Raw genomic sequence first — 22,015 nt, forward strand, 5'->3', positions numbered from 1 at the left:
TATAAAATATTCATTGTTTCACTCTCCACAGAAGCTGTCCGACCAGGATAGTATTCCCACTATTTCTAACTTCCTCCGGTATGCAACCACTTCCATTTTAAACATTACCTCCAATGTAGCAAATACATCCTAATTCACAGAAGCATTGTCAAACAAAACAAAAATCCGCAATATTATGCTTAAAAATAAATTTGAAGTGGCATAAGAAAGGTAAGTATAATTGCTGATCTTTATTTCTGTTGGATGACTACCTCCAACTCACCACAAGTGTCCCACTGGCAACACCGACACTGTCAGATTCGCGGGGGGACACCTTACGTCATTACGTTGAGAGGGGGCGGATTCATAAATTGCATCTACGCGCAGCAGAGGGACAGCCGTCTCGACCAATGGGAGGCGGAGGTGGGCGGGCGGCTGGCGTAGAATGTGTGAAGTGATACAGTGTCTCGGTGACAGCCAGTGTTACTGTAGCGAGAGGTGGTGGAGCGTCGCTCGGAGCCCTCAGCTGGCGGGGGCTTGCTTTGCAACCCAGTTAATATATGGTACATTTAATAACAGCCCTAAGGGAAAAAAAGGCCAGCTTGTCTCCCCCCTCCCCCCCTCCAAGAAGGTCAGGATGTCGGTTGCCGGCTTGAAGAAGCAATTCCATAAAGCCAGTCAGGTAGGAGACGCCCCACAATACAAGTACCAGTCTGCTGGCACAGCTGAAGGGGATAGTGGAACGCTCCTTTAATGGCACTGGACCCAATAACGGTAGCCACAGGTTATGCATAGATGTGGTGCTGAATAGCTGCGCCCTCCTCTGGGTCGTGCATAATACCAAAAAAATGCAGACATTTACTTCGCAGAGAAGTTAATTTTCATCTAAATTGCAAATGACTTTTAATATCTTTGTAAATCGATATAGCCCCCCACGTGATAATTCACATACAGGTTCTGCGCTGCTTTTTTTTCCTAACCATGATCCATATTTAATTACGGGTTTAAGTTAAGAAGCATTACCTCAAACTGAGTGATCGCAATGTGTTAACTAGCCTTTGGTGGCGAGCAACCCTGAGAGACTGGGCCTATTTGGCTGTTATTCATTTCGCCGGGGTGGTTTTTTACTGCTCCACTGGGCTGATCTTGGATCTGGCGTACATTACATGTAAATGCCCACGTCCCTTCGGAACTCCTCTTGTGTACATTGTGCCGGGGGCAATATTAAACCTTATTTCTGCATGTAGTATGGTAGTCTATGCAGTCTGAAAGTGCAGTTTTGAAATGTAACGTTTGTATACCCATCTGGTGTTTAGTAATATTACATTAGTTGTGAAGCTCAGCGCATAGCTCATCGTGATTTAGGAATACCATTAATGGTAGCGAGGTCATGCACATCTCATGTGCTGATAAATGTGCTGTATTGAACGGTTGCCTTGGGTAGTAGACAATGATTTGTTCCTCAGTTGTCGCAGTGATGATATACGTTATGTTTCCTTGTTTCAGTGGATGGACATTATGGCATGGAGGCCAGCAAAAAAATACACAACTTAAAAGCTGAAAACAGACCGAGAAATAAACCTTACACATGCGGGACGGGTCCAAACTGCCAACCGGAGCTCCTCTGGTTATAGTTGGGGCTAATTGAGCTTTTTCCTGTAATTTTAGATCATGAAATTGCCCGCAAACACTCTAATGTGCGCTGTAGCTTTTGCGTTATGTTTTGACGATTTCAATAATTAAAGCAGAGTACGTCGCCAGCTATCTGAAGTAGGCTCGTATAACATTACGGGCTGAAAAGCAAAACTAATTAAAAGAGTGGATAGGGAATTTTTAAACAGGGAGAATTATATTGGTGTCAACAGTATGATACATAAACCATCACGAGCATTGATCACAGCCAGGGCATGTTCTGATATTCTATAATGACCATGTCAGAAATGCTCTGATACACAAGTTGTTGTCACTCGTTTGATTTTGTTTAATCCGAAAGGGGTTCTCTTTTACAAAGGTTATCTTTTTATTGGAAAAATATAATTAGTTTGCAATACGTTTTCGCTATAAACAGATGAATGGTTAGCATTGAGATACTAGTACTTCAGTTCAAGGGCAGTGAGATATTGGAGTTTTAATTTGCATTCCTGAACACTGCTACAAGTAACTAATGAGAAAATAAATTAGCAGAAAAATGGAAACAAGAAGAAATGGAATGAGCAAAAGCTGTCAAACCCTTTCCTTTCATTCTACATTGGACAATCTACATTGTCAGTTTAATTGCCTGTGACAACATCCCTACCCAAATGCTGTCCCATCCCAAACAATAAATTAACATATTTACTATTCTTTCATTCCTGTTATTTAACACAATCTTGCTGTCCTCCAGAATGTTCCTTGCTCCATGGAAGTATTCAGCAAAGTAGCCGCCTACCTGCAAAACAGGTTTCCCCATGTCAAAGACTGTGAGCAGGTGCATGGGAACATAACCTACAGGTTACATAGGACACTGACTTGGAAACGCAGTGCTGGGCCTCCATCACCGCTGGGTCGAAACCTTGGAACTCTGTCCCAACAGAAGGACTCCCTGCTTGAGGAAGGCAACTTGCCACCACCTCCTCAAGGACAAATAAGGAAGGACAACAAAGCAGGCCTTGCCAGCAACATCTATGTCTTGAAAAATGAATAATTAAAAAAATGAATTATTTGAAGTTGGAAGAAGTGCAGGTAAATTGTAAGGAGTGTTTTGGGCCAGAACGATGTGGGAATGAGTTCAGATCGACAAGCTACCACAACATTGGATTGAACTCTGTAGCATTACAAGTATAAGATGATCAGAAGACAGCCATTCAGTCCATCAGGTCAATGCTGCCTCCTAGGGGAACAGCCCTATTGCCCTCATTCCCTCTCCTTATTTCCCTGTGCCCCTGCAGTTTATTCTGTCTCACATATTTACATTGCACAATAACAGGTCAGTTGGTCCAATTAGCCCCAGCTGTGTGCTTCACTTGAATTCCACCCCCCCCCCCCACCCACCCACCCAATCTTTCCTCATCTAAATCAACCAGCCTAGCCCTTTATTCTTGTCCAGCTTTCCCTCATATATGTCTACACTCCATCTTAACTGCTCTCTGTGCTTCTGAGTTCCATATTCTCAACAATCTTTGCATTTCTTCTGAATTTCCAGAAGGATTTCTTGGTGAATATATTTTATTCACAGTCTCTGGTCGTGCTTTTCCCCACATGTGGGAACATTCTCTGTATCCTCAACCAAAACGTTAAATAATTATAAAAAATTCTATTAGGTTACCCCCTCAGCTTTCTTTTCTCATAATGCCTGTTACTATCCTTATGTTCTCTACACCTCTGTGCGGTTATATTAGTCTTATAATACGGCAACCAGAACTGTAAGCAATACTCCAAGTGTGGTCTAACCGAAGTTCAATACCAGTTCAGAATAACTTCGCTGCTTTTCAATTCAATCCCTCTATAAATAATCTATGCTGCTTGGTTTGCATTTTCTAATAGCCTTGCTAACTTGTGGTGCAACCTTTATTATTGGTGTATTTGTACTCTGAGACCCCCTTTGTTTCACTACCCCCACCTATGCTTGCACCTTATGACTGATGTAGAGCAACTGGAGGAACTCAGCAGGTCATGCAGCATCAGTCAGGGGTGTGTGAGGTAAGGAATAACACAGGAGGTAAGGGTTACCAGAACTTTGAAAATTCAGTGTTCTTACCATTGGGTTGCAGATCAAACGGATGAAATGTGAGGTATCGTTCTTCTGGTTTGCTTGGGCCTCACCCTGAGCAGGGGAGAAGGACGAGGATGGACAGGTCGGTGTGGCAGTGGGAAGGAGAGTTGAAATGGTGTGCAACTGGGAGCTCGGGATGGCCACTACAGACAGAGCTCAGGTACTCTGCACCAGACAGTACAGAAAGCCAAGGACCTGCACGTTCTGGGCCTTCTACCTCATCAGGGTGAGGCAGAGGGCTGTATTGTTGTTAGATGTTTAATATAGGCCATCTTTCCTTACGACATACAAGGAGACCATATCAGTGCATCAAGTCTATTCTGGCTCACAGAGCAATCTCGTTCCCTACCAATTTTCCCTGTAACCTAATCTCCCCACATTCCTTTCAACTTCCCCTGGATTCTACCATTCACCTACAGACATGGTCAATTTACAGTGACCTAGCAATATAAGGAGGTGAATGAGAAAATCTGTAGCTAAGTTGCAGAAACTGTTAAAACTATGGAGATTGGTAAATTGGTTTATTATTATCACATGTACTGAGGTACAGTGAAAAACTTTGTTTTGCATGCCATCCATACAATCATTTCATTACAACAGTGCATTGAGGTAGTACAAGGAAAAATAATAACAGACTGTAGAATAAAGTGTTACAGTTACAGAGAAAGTGCAGCCAGACCATAAGGTGCAAAGCTATAGCGAGGTAGATTGTGAGATCGAGTCCATCTTATCGTACTAGGGGACCATTCAATAGTCTTATAACAGCAGGATAGAAGCTGTCCTTTAGCCTGGTGGTATGTACTTTCAGGCTTTTGTATCTTCTGCCCGATGGGAAGGGGGAAGAAGAGAGAATGCCTGGGGTGGGAGGGGTCTTTGATTATGCTGGCTGCTTTACTGAGGCAGTGAGAAGTAAAGACTGAGTCCATGGAGGAGAGGCTGGCTTCCATGATGTGGTGAGCTGTGCCCACAGCTCTCTGCAGTTTCTTGCGGTCTTGGGCTGAGCAGTTGCCATACCGAGCCATGATGCATCCGGATAGGATGCTTTCTATGGTGCATTGAAACAAAGTGAGGGTCAGAGAGGGCATGCCAAATTTCTTTAGCCTCCTAAGGAAGTAGAGGCACTGGAGCTTGCTCTTGGCCATAGCGTCTACGTGGTTGGACAAGGACAGGCTATTGGTGATGTTCACTCCTAGGAACTTGAAGCTTTCAAGCCTCTTGACCTCAGCATCATTGATGTAAACAGGAGCATGTGCACCACCCCGCCTTCCTGAAGTCAATGACCAGCTCTTTTGCCGACAATGAAGGAAAAAGTTGTTGTCATTACACCATGCCACTAGATAATGTAGATATCTAGATAATCTTCATTTAGATTGGGATGGGGTTAGAGTAAAGTGAAAATAAGAAAGGAATTCCTGAAATGTGTGGAAATGATCAGTATGTTTCCCAGCCCAACACACAAGGAATCGGGGCTGGATTGAGCTCTTGGGAGAACGTGGGAAAGTAGAGCAAGGGGAAATCCTTTGGGAAAGAGTGATCGTAATGGTGTGGGGTTTAATGTTGTCATGATAAAGGACAAATAATTGAGAGAATTAATTACTATGAATTTAAAATAGATTTGGCCTAGGTACATTGGAATCAAAGACTGGTAGGGGAAAATGGTAATTGAGTATAAGAAGATCAGACTGGAAATATTTCCACGAGAGGAGAGAGAATTTGAACTCCTTGGATTCTGAGAGATATGGACACTGAACTGAAATAGAATGAAATTTATGATTATTGTGAGATTCATAATATGGTTGGAAGTCAAGCCAAATACCGCAAGTATAGAGACAAAGTGGGAAAGAGTGACCATGACGATAGATTAGGGTTGAACAGAAAGGAGAACCCAAATGCCTTTTATAAACATGCAGATAGGCAGGACCAAAAAGGAGTTTGTTTTGTGGAGGCAGATAAAATCGCTGAGATTGTAAATCATTACTGTGTATCTGTTTCACAAAGGAAGAGGATGCAGCTAATATTATTTCAAAAGGAAGAGGCAGTGAAGCTGTCTTTTTTGAAATGTCTTGCAAACTGGTGTCCTTGACATTCAATCCAGTCATAGCCTCCTGGAATACAAAGTGGAGAAATAACATGCTTCCTGTATGTCCAACCCAATCCTGAACACTTCTAATCTTTCCCCATGCAAACTTGATTGTTACCATAAGTATAACAACACTATTGATGTTTTTGAAAACAAAGCACCAAATATTGATCAAGAATAGACATCATGTGCAGTATAACTAAACAACTCATCCCAACCTGGATACATTGCTGAGCTGGCATGGCACAGCTGTACCCCAGTACTTGTGTACAGCAGCTATTGTGTGCTTACATTCAACTGAAATAGATGCAATGCTGAATAATTCTTTAAAGCCATATTCCATTGATATATCTATAAAGGCAGCTTTAGTTTTTATCTGACTCTGAAATTCTGACTCATTGTTGGTAGTGAATGCCAAGACCTGGTTAGAGCAACTTCTTCCCTCTCTGAACCCCTTTGGCTCATTTGAGAGGGTGTCTCCTGGTCTAATTTTTTTTATTGAGTTAAGGATAAGCACTCAAAAATGTAGTAGGTTATGGACAAATTATCTACGGTGAGGCTTGTAGGATAGTAGTACAATAGTTTGAGAAGTTGGCTGAATTCAAAGTAGGAAAGTTAGGTGGGTGCTGAGAGAAGCAAGGCTGGAAATTGTGGAGCTCCTTCCTACAGTGTTTCAATGTTTGCTGAGAGAATGGGAGAACTGCAGATATTCAAAATGTGGGAGAAAGGTATAAGCCCACCATCTCAAAGACTAATTGGCCTCATGAGAAAAATAATCAGACAATAGTCTGGGCAAATTATTTCATACTGAGGAAAAATACTGGTATTTGTATTGGTTTATTATTGTCACTTGTACCGAGGTACAGTGAAAAACTTGTCTTGCATACAGATCGTACAGGTCAATTCATTACACAGTGCAGTTACATTGGGTTAGTACAGAGTGCATTGACGTAGTACAGGTGAAAACAATAACAGTACAGAGTAAAGTGTCACAGCTACAGAGAAAGTGCAGTGCAATAAGGTGCAAGGTCACAACAAGGTAGATCGTGAGGTCATAGTCCATCTCATCGTATAAGGGAACCTATGATCTATCAACTTTGCTAGATGTATATAATGTTTGACTAACTTGATTTTTTTGATGAAGTAACAGATAGGGTTAATAAGGGTTGTGTTGTTGACGCTGTGTTTGAGGACTTTCAAACATTTTTTGGTAAAGAACCAAATAATATAATTCAACAAGATTCAAAACACATGAGAATAAAAGAACAGTGGCAACTTGTTTTCAAAACCAACTAAGTAACAGAAGGCAGTGATTAGCGTGAAAGGTCATTTGTCAGACAGAAGAGATGTATACAATGGTGTTGCCCAGGGGTTGGTATTGGGATGACTGTTTTGATTTGTATAATGATGATCTTGAGCATGTACATGATATAATGTGAAAGTTTGCAGATGACACAGAGCTCTGAAATATATTTATCAATGAGGAACAAAATAACAGACTTCTTAAGGATGTGGACATACTGGTGAAATGGGCAAATGTGGCAAATGAAATCTAACCTGAGAAATGTGAAATGACACACTTCTGGTAGAAAGAATCAGGAGAAGTAATATGAGCTAAGTGGTATAATTTTAAATGAGATGAGGGGAACAGAGAGGTGTAGATGCCTGTAACATTGAAGATGATAATGCAAATAGAGGAGGCTGTTAGGAAAGCATTTGGATCAAGAATGTGTTACCAGAGGGATAGAATACACAAACAAGTAATTGGGCTAAACCAGTACAAAACCTTGGTTAGGCACCAGCTGGAGTATTGTGTCCAGTTCAAGGCATTGCATTTTAAGAAGGCTACCAAAAGCTTTCAAGAGGGTACAGTGTTATCTATTAGGATTTTGTCAGGGGGCACAGGAATTCAGTTATGTGAAGAGTCTGGAGAAGCTGAGATTATCCTCCATGGAGTGGGGAAGGTTCAGACAAGATTAATAGAAGTGTTAGATTTGGTAGTGATGAAAATCGTGAGCTATTTTAATAAAGTAAATATAATTTATACCACAACTTTACAAGTTAGGCCTGTACTACTGTGAGCAGTTAAAGGCACCACACCTTAGGAGAGATGTGTTGGTCTCAGAAAGAATACAGTGTGGATTTTCCAAAATAATATCTGGAATCCAAGAGTTAAATTACTAGAAGAGTTTACACAAGCTAGGACTGTATTACCTGAAATCTGGAAGGCGAAAGAATGATATGCCAAGGGACTGAAATTGAGCAGTTAGTTGGAAAGTCTGAGACTCAAAGGGTGGCAGAATTTTGGAACTCATTACTGCAAATGCAGCTTGTTCTGGGTCATTTGTTAAATTTAATTGTGAGATTGATAGGTTGAAGAAAAAAAACATTAAGGAATATGGTCCAAGTATAATTGCATGAAATTATGCCCTTAATCAGTCATGATGTTGAATGGTGGTCCAGGCTTGAGGAGTTCCAGATCTGTTTCCTGTTCCTGTAAGGAGAAGCTGTTTCCAGTGGCATAGTTCTTGGTATCCTGTGACACAGCATCAAGGAAACTGTAAAAAGTACCAGAGCAATACAAAAAGAAAACAACTTGTATCTGTGAGTTGTTCTGATCTGGAATGCAGTAGCTGAAAGAGAAGTGGGTTTAATAGCAATCAGCAAAAGCGAATCGGTTAAAACTTGGAGAAGGGATTAAGTGTGCATGGCACTGGAGGTGTTTGGACTAAGTGGATAATTCTTTCAAAAGGCTGGCACAAGTAAGATGGCCTGAATGATGTCCTTGTTTTGCATAATTTATAAGAAAGAGGCCTTGATCGTGGCACATCTCCATCCAAGAATCATGTTGGGCAGTGCACTGCTTCAATGTCATTTCTCAGGTCAGTGTGTATTGAATCTTGCTAAGTTATAGTACAGAGGTTTTTATGAAATATACTGACTTATTTGTACATTGCTATTACAATTTACAGGACTACTCACACTGAGATTAAGACTATTTTGTGTCTCATTTTTTATGTTCAGCTTTAGTGATTTTTATCTAAAATCAGTGTCCTATTCTCTCAAATACAATTGGAAAATAATTCCTTAATTCCTTACTTGTAAACAATCTTTCAAGGATCCTTTTGCAAATATCTATTCGCACAGTAATTATCATGCCATTTATTAGGTTAAGCTAAAAAAAAACTCAAACTTTAACACAAACTGTGTGTTAAGACCTGAAGGTACTTTTACACAACATTGTAAGTAGTTCACAATCCAATAAATCCAAACATTATCAAAACACTGATGAGACAATACCAAATGAGACATTGTGGTGATACGTGGTAGTCAGTATACACTTTCCTGGCCTTGTTTCTTCACCACTTCCTTTCCTTCACCACTTCCTTTCCTCCACCTCTTCTGTGTATTTACACTTCCTGTCTAAGATTTTAGATTGTATTCTGCCTCCACAACATTCAACATTTTCTTTACAGGTACACCACGTGGTCTTTTACTTTGATTTCAGTGTTAAAATGTACATCTCTGCTTTATATTGTCATTTGTCACTAACTTTGACTCTATAACATCAGATTTGGAGGCTGAACAGTTAAGTCTATGATGTGCTTATGGAGAATATTTCGCATGTTTCCTTACTTCATAGAAGAAGTCATTCTGCCCATTGAGTCTATGCTAGCTCTCAGAGCAATCCCATTCGCCCACATATTTTCCTGTAACTCAGATACCCACGCATGCCCATTAAAAACCCCCACTGATTCTCCTCCCACCCACCTGTACTTGGGGCAGGTTACACCAGCTAATTAACCTAACAACCAAGGTTCTGATAAATTGTTGCAAAGCCATAAAATCACGTACTAAACATTCAAAATACCACGTGTGAGTTGTCACTGAACAACAGTCTGGTCCAGAGAGCATATCTCAGAATTGTGTTTTCATTTTCATTGCCCTACCAGTATTCAGCTAAAGAAAGAAACAAAACGTCCTCACTTGTGATAGAGATCCTGAGCCATTGGAATCAACTCTATCACAGCTCTTCTGTATCGTAATTAAAATTGCCCAGACTTGAGCCAGTGCTGCTTATTACTGAGATTCATGAAGGATATTTGGAAGTCTGATGTTTCATGGCATCCATCACAGATTTACTTGATGTTCTTTCTTAACATTCTGAGGAAGTTGACAGTATGGAAAATTGAGGGCATAATCTCTCATCTCAGCACTTGATGTATTGGCTTGACTCTGCAGCATGCTAATGTTCCAAGGAGATGCAAAGACTGCAGATGCTGGAATCTGGAGCAACACACAAAAAGCTGGAGGGAACTCAGCAGGTCAGGCAGCATCTACGGAGGGAAAAAGACAGTCGATGTTTCTGCCTGACCTGCTGAGTTCCTCCAGCTTTTCCTGTTGATATTAATTTTGCAAGCTGCTATTGTAGAAGGAGTGTATTCACTTCATTGTGCATCTTGTGCTTAAAGAGTGCAAACTACCCCATAACTCTTTACAGAAGCAGTATCAAACAAACTTGACATTGAGTCACATAATTAGATATGAGAGCAACTGATCAAACGTTTTGGTCAAAGAAGGAGGAGGGAGGAAGGTAGAGAGCAGAGAAGATATAGGAAAGGAATGGCAGGATATAGAACCTTGCCAGCTGAAGACACTGCTGCCATTGATGAAACCAGTAAATTGGGGAGTAATCATGACACTAGGACTGGAGGGATCTATAGAACTGTAGGACTCAAGCAGATTACATAAGTAGTGAGGGTTAAGGTCATGGAGGGATTTGAGAAGAAGTTTGAGAATTTTAAAAGGTGTTGCTTTACCAGAGGCCTGTGTCAGTCAGGCATATGAGAAGCGTGTAAATTATGACGTAGCCAGCAGAGTTTCGGATGCTCTCAAAGTTATGGAGGATAGAACGAGGAAGGACACCCTGGAGTTCTTGGAATGGGTCAGACCAAATGAATAAATGAGGGTTTTGCCTCTGGTTGAGTTGTGGTATGGGCAGAGTTGAGCAATGTCATAGAGGGGGAAGCTGATTGTCATGGAAATGGCAGGAATATGTCTCCCATTTTCCTAACTTGGCATCAAACATGACACTGAGGTTCAAATAGGCTGACTTGATTTGAGACAGCTGTTATGAGAGAGCTGGAGTCATTAGAGAATGGAATTTATCTTAAGAACTGAAGATGATATGCGTTGGGTTGGTAATTTTCATGAACATGTTGCAGAAAAGTGTCTTGTTTTGGAGGAGAAACTTAGGCCAACAGAGATCAGCCATGATCATATTGAATGGCAGGGCAGGCTTGAGGGTCTTGGTGATCTGCTCTTATTTTCTTGTGCATCTCTGCTGGTAAATGCCATGTGTGCATTTGTATTAGAATTTATCATCTACCAGTGAGTTGTAAGGTTTGTAATCTAATCAGGCACTTCAGATGACACCATAAACTGAAAGAATGGCACAAGTTGTTCAAAATACTATTTCAGCCCTTAGATCATTTACAGCCTTGAATTTGTGTTTTCTGTTATTTTGTATAACATCGTGATTTTAAAATTCAAACTCAAAGAAGAGTTTGTAAAATAAAGTTTACTTGCTCTGCAAAAGAACTTTCAATTACTCCAAATATTTTAATCTGATATTTATTCATAGCATTTAACATTGCAGTGCTACTCTTAGAGAATTACGTTGAATGTTGATTATCTTAGACTGGAACAATCACTATACTTCAGAAATTCATGTTGACTCAATAGCACTTCAGGATGTCCTGCGATTGTTAACAGGCTAAACAAGTACCCTTTCTTTAACAAACTGAAATATAATCCTGCATCTATCATATCCAGATGTCAATAAATCTTTGCAACACAATGATAAATTCTGCATTATATGATGGAGGATGGTCCTTAATTTTAAAAAAATTACCATCTTCATCCACTCCATCACTGGAGTTTCCATGTGTTATCACTTAAGGACTAATATTCAAAAGCAATATATGGACTTGTCACATCACTTCAGTTGATTTTAACCTAAGGGCAAATATACTGCAGATAATTGGTGCGTAGTCATTTTAACAACACTTAGCAATTTGAAGACCTTTTAATAATGATTCCTACTCTTTGTCTCCTGCTACTCTGAATTGCCCTATGCACTTGAATGATTTGCCTTCATTTCAAGAAGGAAACTTTGGCTAGGGTCCTCTTCAGAGAGAGTTTTTTTAATGCATTCTGAAAGTCGTTTTCTAAAAAAAAATCCATAGATATTTGCCTTTCCATACTTTAATACCTTCCAAAATACTTTCAATTCTGTCGGCAACCTATCCTTTTAAAATGAGTCATGGACTTGCACCACATGGAAACAGGCCTTTCAGCCCAACTCGTTCATGCTGACCATGACGCCTTCTTGAGCGAGTCCCTTTTGCTTGCATTTGGCCAATATCCCTCTAAATCTTTCCTGTCCAAATGTCTTTTAAATGTTGTAGTTGTACCCACTTCTACCACTCCTGGCAGCTCATTCCATATACACACCACCCTCTGTGTGGAAAAACTTGCCCCTCGGGTCTCCTTTAAATCTTTACCCTCTCGCCTTAAAACTGTGCCCTCCAGTTTGAGACTCCCCTACCCTGGTTTAAAAAAAAGGGCTGTTGCCTTCCACCTTATTTAGGCCCCTCATGATTTTATAAACCTCTAAGGTCATCCCTCAGCCTCCTTTGCTCCAGGGAAAATGATCCCAGCCTATCCAGTCTCTCCTTTTATCTCAAGCCTTCCAGTCCCGGCGACACTCGTGTGAAACTTTTCTGCATCCTCTCTTGTTTAATCACATTCTCCCTGTAGTATGGTAACCAGTACTGCACACAATATTTCAGGTGCCGTCTCACCAACGTCTCGTACAGCTGTAACACGATGTCCCAACTCTTGTATCCAATGAGATGATTTGTTTTGCTGTTACATTGTTAGACTCTGATTTGTTACTGCCATCAGTATTGAGATAAATAACTAAATATGTACTATAGCTGTCGATCTAGGAATATAAGTTGGCCAGGATGTTGTTGTTTATTTATTCAAGGGATGTGGGCTTTGCAGGCTGAGCTAACATTTAATTGCCCATCCCCAGTTGCCCTTGAGAAGGTGGTGGTGAGCTTCCTTCTTGAACTGCTGCAGTCCTTGAGGTGTTGGGTGCACCCACAGAGCTGTTAGGAAGAGAGTTCCACGATTTTGACCTGGTGATGGTGAAGGAACAGTGATACATTTCACTTAATGGTGTGTCTTGGAGGGCAACTTCCAAGTGGTGGTGTTCCTGTGCTTTTGCTGCCCTTGTCCTTTTAGCTAGTAGAGATTGTGGGTTTGGAAGGTGCGGTCTAAGGAGTGTTGGTGAGTTGCTGAATGCATCCTGTAGATGGTACAAACTACTGTTATTGTGTGTCAGTGGTGGAGTAAGTGAATGGTTGTGGGTAGGATGCCTGTCAATTGGGCTGCTATGTCCTGTATGGTAACAGGCTTCTTGAGTGTTGTTGAAGCCGCACTCATGCAGGCAAGTGGAGAGTGTTCCAACACCCTCCTGACTTGAACCTTATAGGTAGTGGACAGGCTTTGGGGAGTTAGGAGTTGAGTTCCTCACTGCAGGATTCCTAGCCTCTGACCTGCTTCTGTAGCCCCATTATGTATATGGCTATTCCAATTCAGTTTCGGGTCAATGATAACTCCCAGGATATTGATAATGGGGGATTCAGTGATGGTAATGCCATTGAATGTCAGGGGGATTGATAGCTGGATTTTTTTCTTGTTGGATATCGTCATTGCCCGGCACTTGTGCGGCGTGGATGTTACTTGCCACCTATCAGCCTAGACCTGGATATTGTCCAGGTCTTGCTGCATTTGGTTGTGGACTGCTTCATTATTTGAGAAGTCACGAATGGTGCTGAACATTGTGCAATCATCAGTGAACATCTCTACTTTTGATCTTGTGACTAATGAATCAGCTGAAAATGGTTGGGCCTAGAACACTACCCTGAGGAACTCCTACTGAGATGTCCTTGTGAGAAGTTCTGCTCCTCTTTGAATAGAAACATGGGATCTTTTCCCTCCATCGAAGGGATCAGATGGGGCCTCAGTTTAATATCAGACTGGAAAGTCTGTCATTCCTCAACATTTTGAGTAAGGAATCATTGTTTAAATATGATGATCAGATTCCAGATCACTTGTCTCAAGTGGCTCCCTAGTGTGTGGTGTTCTAATGCATGGCCACACCTTGTTATTTCAAAACCAATCACCGCTTGTAAATTTCAACTAAAGTAGTTTGAGTCTCTGGACTGACACTTGAACTCATGACTTCTTGACCTAGAAATGAAGGGACTTATAAGCTTGCCACAGGTGACATTTGAGTAAAATCCATGAGGGATATTACATGAATGATGAAAAGAAAATGTATTTGTATTACTTTAACACGGCCATGTGAGGCAAAGTAACATAATGGTTTGGCATCACAGGACTGCAATTCTGTGCATACCATTATTTCAACAATTCATGGCATGACTCATTTTACTATGACACTGCAACTCTAAACGCTGGTTTGTGCTTTGACTCCAACGGAATTAGTTTCTAACTGATCAGCTATCTTTTTTATATATAGAATCATAGGGTAATACAGCAGGGAAACAGGCCCTTTGGCCCAACACGTCCATGCCAACCATGGTGCCCACTGAGCTGGTCCCATTTGCAAATATATCTGCTGATCAGCTACAAAATCTGCCACCCTGTCCGCCCCCACTTACCACTTCACCACCAACCAATGTTCTGAGTTGCAGGTTCCCCACCTGCAAGAGTGCTCTTCACCAAAAGAAACCAGGTCTATAATTAAATAAAATCTAGTTTAATCAATCTTATTTTTGCTTAACATTAGTCTTCACTCCCTTTCAGCTCTGTAATCACTGTTGTCATCCTGAGATCCAGTGAATGAGAGCCTACATGTGTTTTAATCACCAAACTGGTTGTTACGGAGGAAGTGTGGTACCTCACTGCAATGGGGCGGCAGCTGTTGTTGAAGAATGATTGGTTTTAAGTCAGAGCGGGACTGCGCTGTCTTCACTGTCTCTGTGTAATTGCTGTACTCCTGCAGCATTTTAATTTTGGCCTTCTTTAGATAATTGATTACAATAGTGGTTTGAATTAGAAAGACATTATTGCACTGCCTCTTGTCAAGTCTCATAAATTACCTCATTTACTATCACATTAAAGGAGCTTTGCACTGTTCCATTGGCACAATTAGTAAAACAGGTTGATATTCTTGGCACGGTAAAACAAAATGCTGCCAATACTCAGCAAATCAGGCAGCGTCTGGAAAGAGAGAGAGTTTTAACAGGCTTAATTTTAATCACAGAAAAAAGGTAATTTGGGACAAGTGGAATGCTAACATTGTTAAATAATGAACTCAACCTAATCTAATCACTTAGAGTTTTTAACAAAGGTGATTCAGGATTAGAGACAACCAAACTGCTCTCAGGGAGTTGGCTAATTAAATACTATAATGTGGCTGCCTTTCGTATTTTGACCCAACTGGCCAGGTCTTAGGGAAGCCAAGTAGTTCAAGGGAGGTGAGAACAGCTTGTTGGAAGAGCCAAATGCCTGTGTAGTGTAACGCTATTACAGCGCCAGCGACCCGGGTTCAATTCTGGCTGCTGTCTGTAAGGAGTTTGTACGTTCTCCCCGTGTCTGCGTGGGTTTCCTCCGGGTGCTCCGGTTTCCTCCCACATTCCAAAGGTGTACGGGTTAGGAAGTTGTGGGCATGCTATGTTAGCACCGGAAGCGTGGCAACACTTGTGGGCTGCCCCCCAGAACACTCTACACAAAAGATGCATTTCACTATGTGTTTTGATGTACATGTGACTAGTAAAGAAATTTTATCATATCTTAGAGGACCGGAAGTATTTCATTACAGCCCACTCAGCTCACCACCTTACATTCCTTCCAAATTCCTTCCCCTGATTTGTGACTTCCCAACCCACCTCAGTATCATTGGATAGAGCCACACTCCCATTCCTGACCTCTGAGGATCGGCAACAACATCCTTCCACTCCACTGAACCCCGTCTCCCATCTATTCCCAACCAATGTTCCCAGTTGCAGGTTCCCTACCCACTCTTCGCCATGGCCTCCACTGCAATATTCTTCACCAAAAGGGAGCCAAGCCTATGGATCATGTTGGAGAGAAAGATGACACAGAGATGAAGTGTGTGGGGTGTCCTGAACAAAACTCCTTCCCCACCAATCCCCTCTTCCTTATTGCTCCTCCACTTTTGCCTCTTTCACAAAGCCTACCTGCATTAAGAATAGCTATCATTCAATTAATCTTTATGCTATTTGCAACATCTATAACGCTCTGTAAACTTTTTTTTATTGTAATCAGGAGACGTGTCTACTACCAGCAAACAACCACTGCTATAATCTAGCCTTGTTCTACACGGTAGTGCAGCGATTAGCGCAAAGCTATTACAGCACCAGCGACCTGGGTTCAATTCAGGACACTTTCTGTAAGCAGTGTGTACGTTCTCCCTGTGTCCGCGTGGGTTTCCTCCGGGTGCTCCGGTTTCCTCCCACATTCCAAAGACGTATGGGTTAGGAAGTTGTGGGCATGCTATGTTGGTGCCGGAAGCGTGGCGACACTTGCGGGCTGCCCCCACAACACTCTACACAAATGATACATTTCACTGTGTTTCGATGTACATGTGACTAATAAAGATATCTTATCTTATCACTTGTTTTCATCTTTTAACAATGCTGTAAGTTGGCAAGCTGATTTTCTGGGTAATTTCAGTTATTCTAAATAGTTGGGCCCCACTTGTATTGTGTTCAGTTGTGGTTATTTCACTCTAGGGATCTTGGCAAGGGTACAAGAAAGATTATTTAGGATGGTTTCAGTGATGAGGGATTTCAGTGAAAAGATTAGACTGGGGAAGCTGGGCTTGTTCTCCTTAGTTTTTTTTAAAGTTGAGATGCGGTTTGATAGAGGTGTGTGAATTCGTGATGAGGTTAAATAGCAACTTCTAGAAGGTGGTTTAAGCCTAATTTTCATTTTTTTTATTCAGCCTAATTTTTACTCCCTGTAGTGGAAACTGAATCAATCTATACCTTCAAATGGAAATGCAGTAGGCACCTGGGAGAGAATGATTTGCAGGTCTATGGGAATGGGTTTATTTGGAGCTGGCCAATGGCCTTCTGACTGCAACAGTTCTATGATTTATCTGTAGATTGATCCCTCTAATCCTTACAAGTATGGACTATTGAGTGACAAATGAGTGACACGTCCCATTTTGCTTTTTAGGATATATTCTTATCAATGAGGTAAATATTTACCATGTGGCCATCCTTTGAAGAAGATGATGTTTCCCATAGTTCCTTATGATGCAAAAGGAGGCCACTTGGTTCATTAAGTCAATGCTGGATATCAGAGCAACACTATCAACCTCATTCCTTGTAACTTATTCTATCTCCCATGCCACCAACTCCTCCTAATTATCCTACCACCCACCAACATGAGGAGTCATTTACAATAAACCAATTAACCTACCAGTTCATCCTTGGGTGTGGGAGAAAATTGGAACACCAAGAAAGTGGATGGATGGCAGAGTGGTGCAGCTGGTAGACCCGGGTTCAATCCTGACCTCAGGTGTAATCTGCGTGGAGTTTGCACATTCTCTCTGTGACCACGTGAATTTACTCCAGGTGCTCCAGTTTCCTCCCACGTCCCAAAGAAGTGTAGGTTGGTTGGTTAATTAGCCACTGTAAATTGTCCCAATGTAAAGGTGAGTGGTAGAATCTGGAGGGAAGCTGATGAGAATAAAATTGATATAGGATTAGTTCAAATGGGTAGCTGGAGGTTGCATGCTCTACACGGGTCAAAGAGACTATTTCTGTGCTGTATCGCTCTATGGCACCAAGAGGAAACCCACACAGTCACATGGAGAATGTGCAAACTCCACACAGACAACACCAGACCTGGGATCAAACATGGGTCATTGGAGTTGTGAGTCAGCAGCACTACCTCCAGCATCACTCTGCCATCCCAGCATTTTACTCACAGAAAATTGTCACTTCAGATTCATCCTGTCGTCATAGTGACATTGTTGCCAGGAGAAATATCTAGGACATGGGTATCCACAACTTTGGGTTTGATCTTAATAAAAAAGTTAAGACTGCTTCAAAGTTAGTTAGAGTTTCGTCTTATCTGTGCTGCTGCAGGAGAGTTTGAGGCATTTATCTTTCTCTTGATAACTGCCTTTGTTAACTTAATGTTGTTATCAACTGTTCTTCCTTTCCCCTATAACAGCATCCTCAGCCCCTCTCCCATCACTTACCATGTGCCCAACCATCAAACTGACCCCCATGCAATCCTTCAATTCATTTTATCCATGATCTCTACAATGGTGGGAGATTGCAGAGCAGGACCCCTTCAACTGTGCACGATGCCTTGAGTTTCATTGGTAGCATATTAAAGGCTCTTTGCTTGGACAATCCAGAAGTTGCCACGAGTCAAAATTAGTGTGTAGGGTATTGCTTGGACATCTCTTGTCCAGGAGTAGCTTGTATGGCTGCTCTGTTGATCAGAAACTATCTGATATGTGTATGCTGAGGGCAAAGGCCAAATATGGCAAAATTTGATTTAAAGTAGTTATTTAACAACTGGACATTTTATTAATTGTTTAATTCACTGGCCAGGATCAGTGGAGAGAATTGCAAACATTTTCTAAGACCTTTCACTCATGTCGATGTTTCCATAGAATTTTAGGTTTTTCTGTGACAATTTATTTTGCAACATTAGTATGGCCTATAAATTTAAAAGGCAGACTTCACACCACAGTGTTTCTAGAGAAGGTATTTTCTCAGTCTTTTCCAATTGTGATTGGTTGCTTGATTACGTTTGTTCTAGCACCATATATTTGTCTATTGAATTTAGATTTGGATTTGCATAGCCAGATTTCAAAATTGCATCATAAGGCTTCCTCTGCTGGCAGCTCTGCTGATTAAGTTATATATTTTGAGAGATCAGAGCATTAATCCATATAATTTTCCTCAAATTACATTTTAATTGAAATGTATTTTTCCCCTGAAGTAATCCCTCATTTTCCTGAAATATCGGTCTAAGCAGACACGGGTTTTGCACAGGGCTGTTATTTTGCTGAAAAATGTTTCTTGTAACCTTAACTATTAAAATGAAGAATAATGTATATCAAAAGAGTTGATTATGTTGTTGAGTGGAAAATAATACATCATTATCTGTCATGCACTTCAGAACGTTCTAAATGAGGGCAACATGAAGGGATGTGATCATGGGTGGTAAAATTAGTCTCATTTTCTATTAGCTTTCATCCTTGCTATGATTGCTATTCTAACCACAACTGGATTAATTCTCTTTGCAGATGCTTTGTAATTAACTGATCTTTATTACCATTATTGCAGTCTTTTTCAACAGAATCAGATGTTTCAAAATCAAAAGCACCCATTTTTTGGCAATTCATCTGTATGAGCAAATGAATTAAAATAATCTTGCTATCTTATTGCTTTTACATATTTCAATTGAGCAGCAAGAATTAAGTTGGTGTGTGACCAAATGAATTGCCAAGCCTATTTATATGTCAAAGAGATGGTGGGATGAGAGCTGAGTAATACCAAGCATTCACAGTACTCTTTACCTGGTGAAGAATTAGTATAAGTGCATATCTCTCCATGTATCCTTGAGCAGAGCTCCAGGTTCTAAATGTTGTTGATATTTTTCACATTTATCATTTCAGCAGATACAAACATTGAATATTAGAGATTGTTATTCCAGGTAGCATTTAACAATTGCACATTTTAAAATCTTCACGCTGCACTGGCTGTGGAATGCAGTGACAGGATTTGCCCTTAAACACTGTAATGGCTCCAAATATATTTCATTGGCATGAGTGCTTTGGGAGTTATTGAGGCCACAAAAGGCACCAAATGAAATCAAGGCTTTTCTTTTTTAAAATGGGTTAGTATTACAAAGGAGCTTTGCTATGATTGAAAAGTAAAAATAAATTAACTTCACATAAAGCCTGAAGCAATGTAAAAATTAAAACAAAAAGTTCAAGAGTTGGGATGTGGTGAGAGTGAAAAAGATGAGAAAAAATAATTACTGTGATGTAGGGTTCTTTTTATTTGAACTTCTGTTACTTGTTGTTTGTAACTTTGTATACTCTTTACAGCATTTAATAAAATTCATCTGGTAAACTGGAACTCAAAAGCCACAATTTTATCTGCTCCATCCAGTAGCAATGAGGAAGGATCATTTGATTTAACTCCAGTAAAAAATGCAAGAGGATACAACTGGGGAAGCTATGAACCTGGACCCAGCCAGTCCTACCAAACCAAATCTGAGCTCAGATTTCTGTTAGCTTCCCCCTTCTATCTTCCATTTGGCAATGGTACTTGGCTGGGAGCAAGTATGTTGTAATCAACTCAAGATTCTAGAATTATTTAACTGCAGGGTTAAGAAAAAGTGCATTTCTATAGGATGTGAATTAAAAATTCTTTTCTTTATTATTACCAAAGCTTTCCTTGCACTATAGGAAATTTCAAAACCAGTCAATGAAACCAAAACACAATCTGATTAGTTTATTTTGAAATTCAATATGAGGGGTTAACAGTTGAGACAACAGTAGTATTTTGGGTTTAAATGACAGACAGTATATAGACTAAAATGTTATAAAATAGGTAGTGTAAAGAGCTTGCATTTATATAGCTGCTTACCATGTCTTCAAGATATTTCAGAAGTACAAGTGTCTTGCTTCAGGCTCATGTCTAGAAAACTAATTATTCAAATATTATGAAGCAGGCTTTTCACTTACCATCCAGACTTAAAGTCGATATTGAGGATTGGCCACTCAATGGAATTTAGAACCAGTACATTGGGTTCATTGCATTCAATGTGGCTAACCACTCTCTCCTTTTCCAACATCTCTCCATGGTGGTTTACCTCCATGGCAGGTACATTATGATAGTCCCAGCATTGCCTGTTTCATTGTAGCCACCTTTCCCAACCATGGATTCTCTTTTGATAACCCACAGCATTCCCAGCATACCCCACAGTTCTATTTGTGGAACCTTCCTATTACAAACCAATACCTTTCTTTATCTAATTCCCATTTGAAGCCAGCTATTGAATCTCAAGCCACCTCCTATAAGACAATGCATTTCAAATCCTTATCGCTTAATTCTTTCCTCTGTTTTGTTTTGCCAAGTGTCTCTGGAATTCTATTTATCCTTAACTCAAGTTACCAAATCAAGTTCAACATCAGTTTTAGTTTTAAGCTCTTCCCTTACTCATCAAGATTGGGACTTTGATGTCATTGGAAATGTATGGATTGGATGGACCAGAGGATGTGACAAATGAACATTAGCTAAACTAAGGTTATTCCACACTACCCCTGACAGCATATTTTCATTTTTCTTCCAATCCTTTCCCTTTATTTGGGTGCTCCCTGGATAGCCTTGATGCCCTTCTAATTTGGGGGAGTTGAGTTCAAGCTAATGTTTCTATAACAACCATCACTGTTGCCTTGGCTTCCATTGGATTCACCTCAAGGCAGGCTTCAAAACTCTGACTACACAAACTCTGTGCTTGATCATAGAAATATATGACATAGTGGAGACCATTCAGCCACCTTGTCCATATTGTCTGAATGATTGTTTTCTAGTCTTCCAGTCTTCCACTGTTGAGTGGTTATTTATTAAGAAAGTGGCATCACAGGTAGACAAGGTGGTGAAGAAGGCTTTGGCTCACTAGAATCCAACAGTCAAGGCACTGAATATAGGAGTTAGGATGCTGTGTTGAAGTTGTACAAGATGTTAATGAGGCTGCACCTGGAGTATTGTGTACCTTCTTGGTTACCCTGTTGTAGGAAAGATGTCATTAATCTGGAAAGAGTGCAAAGAGGATTTACAAGAATGTTGCCAGAACTTGAGGTCCTGAGTTATGGGGAGAAGTTAGGCAGGCTAGGACTTTATTCAATGGAGTGTAGGAGACTGAGGGGTGACCTTCTAGAGATGTATAAAATCATGAGGAGCATAGATAGGGTGAATGCACACAGTGTTTCTCCCAGAGAAAGGGAATCAAAAACCAGAGGACATAGGTTTAAGGTGAGAGGGGAAAGATGTGAAAGAGATCTGAGGGGAAACTTCTTCATGCAGAGGGTGGTGTGTATG

The 22,015-nt window shown here is 40.7% G+C and overlaps 1 protein-coding gene across 4 annotated transcripts in view; it reads left to right on the forward strand.

Moving 5' to 3' along the window:
• Window positions 1-446: 446 nt before the first annotated feature.
• The window catches only part of sh3gl3a (SH3-domain GRB2-like 3a), a 111,477-nt gene continuing 89,908 nt past the window's right edge, over window positions 447-22,015 (forward strand). The window contains exon 1 of one of the 4 annotated variants that reach the window (XM_052040477.1): window positions 447-661. In XM_052040477.1, coding sequence (XP_051896437.1) covers window positions 617-661 — 45 coding nt within the window. In that variant the 5' untranslated portion in view covers window positions 447-616. Of the gene's footprint in view, window positions 662-8,422; window positions 8,693-22,015 lie in introns of those variants that run through there. The other 3 variants (XM_052040479.1, XM_052040478.1, XM_052040480.1) reach the window with 3 other exon arrangements.

Source organism: Pristis pectinata, chromosome 28 (assembly GCF_009764475.1).
Source record: "Pristis pectinata isolate sPriPec2 chromosome 28, sPriPec2.1.pri, whole genome shotgun sequence".
Classification (NCBI taxonomy): Eukaryota; Metazoa; Chordata; class Chondrichthyes; order Rhinopristiformes; family Pristidae; genus Pristis; species Pristis pectinata.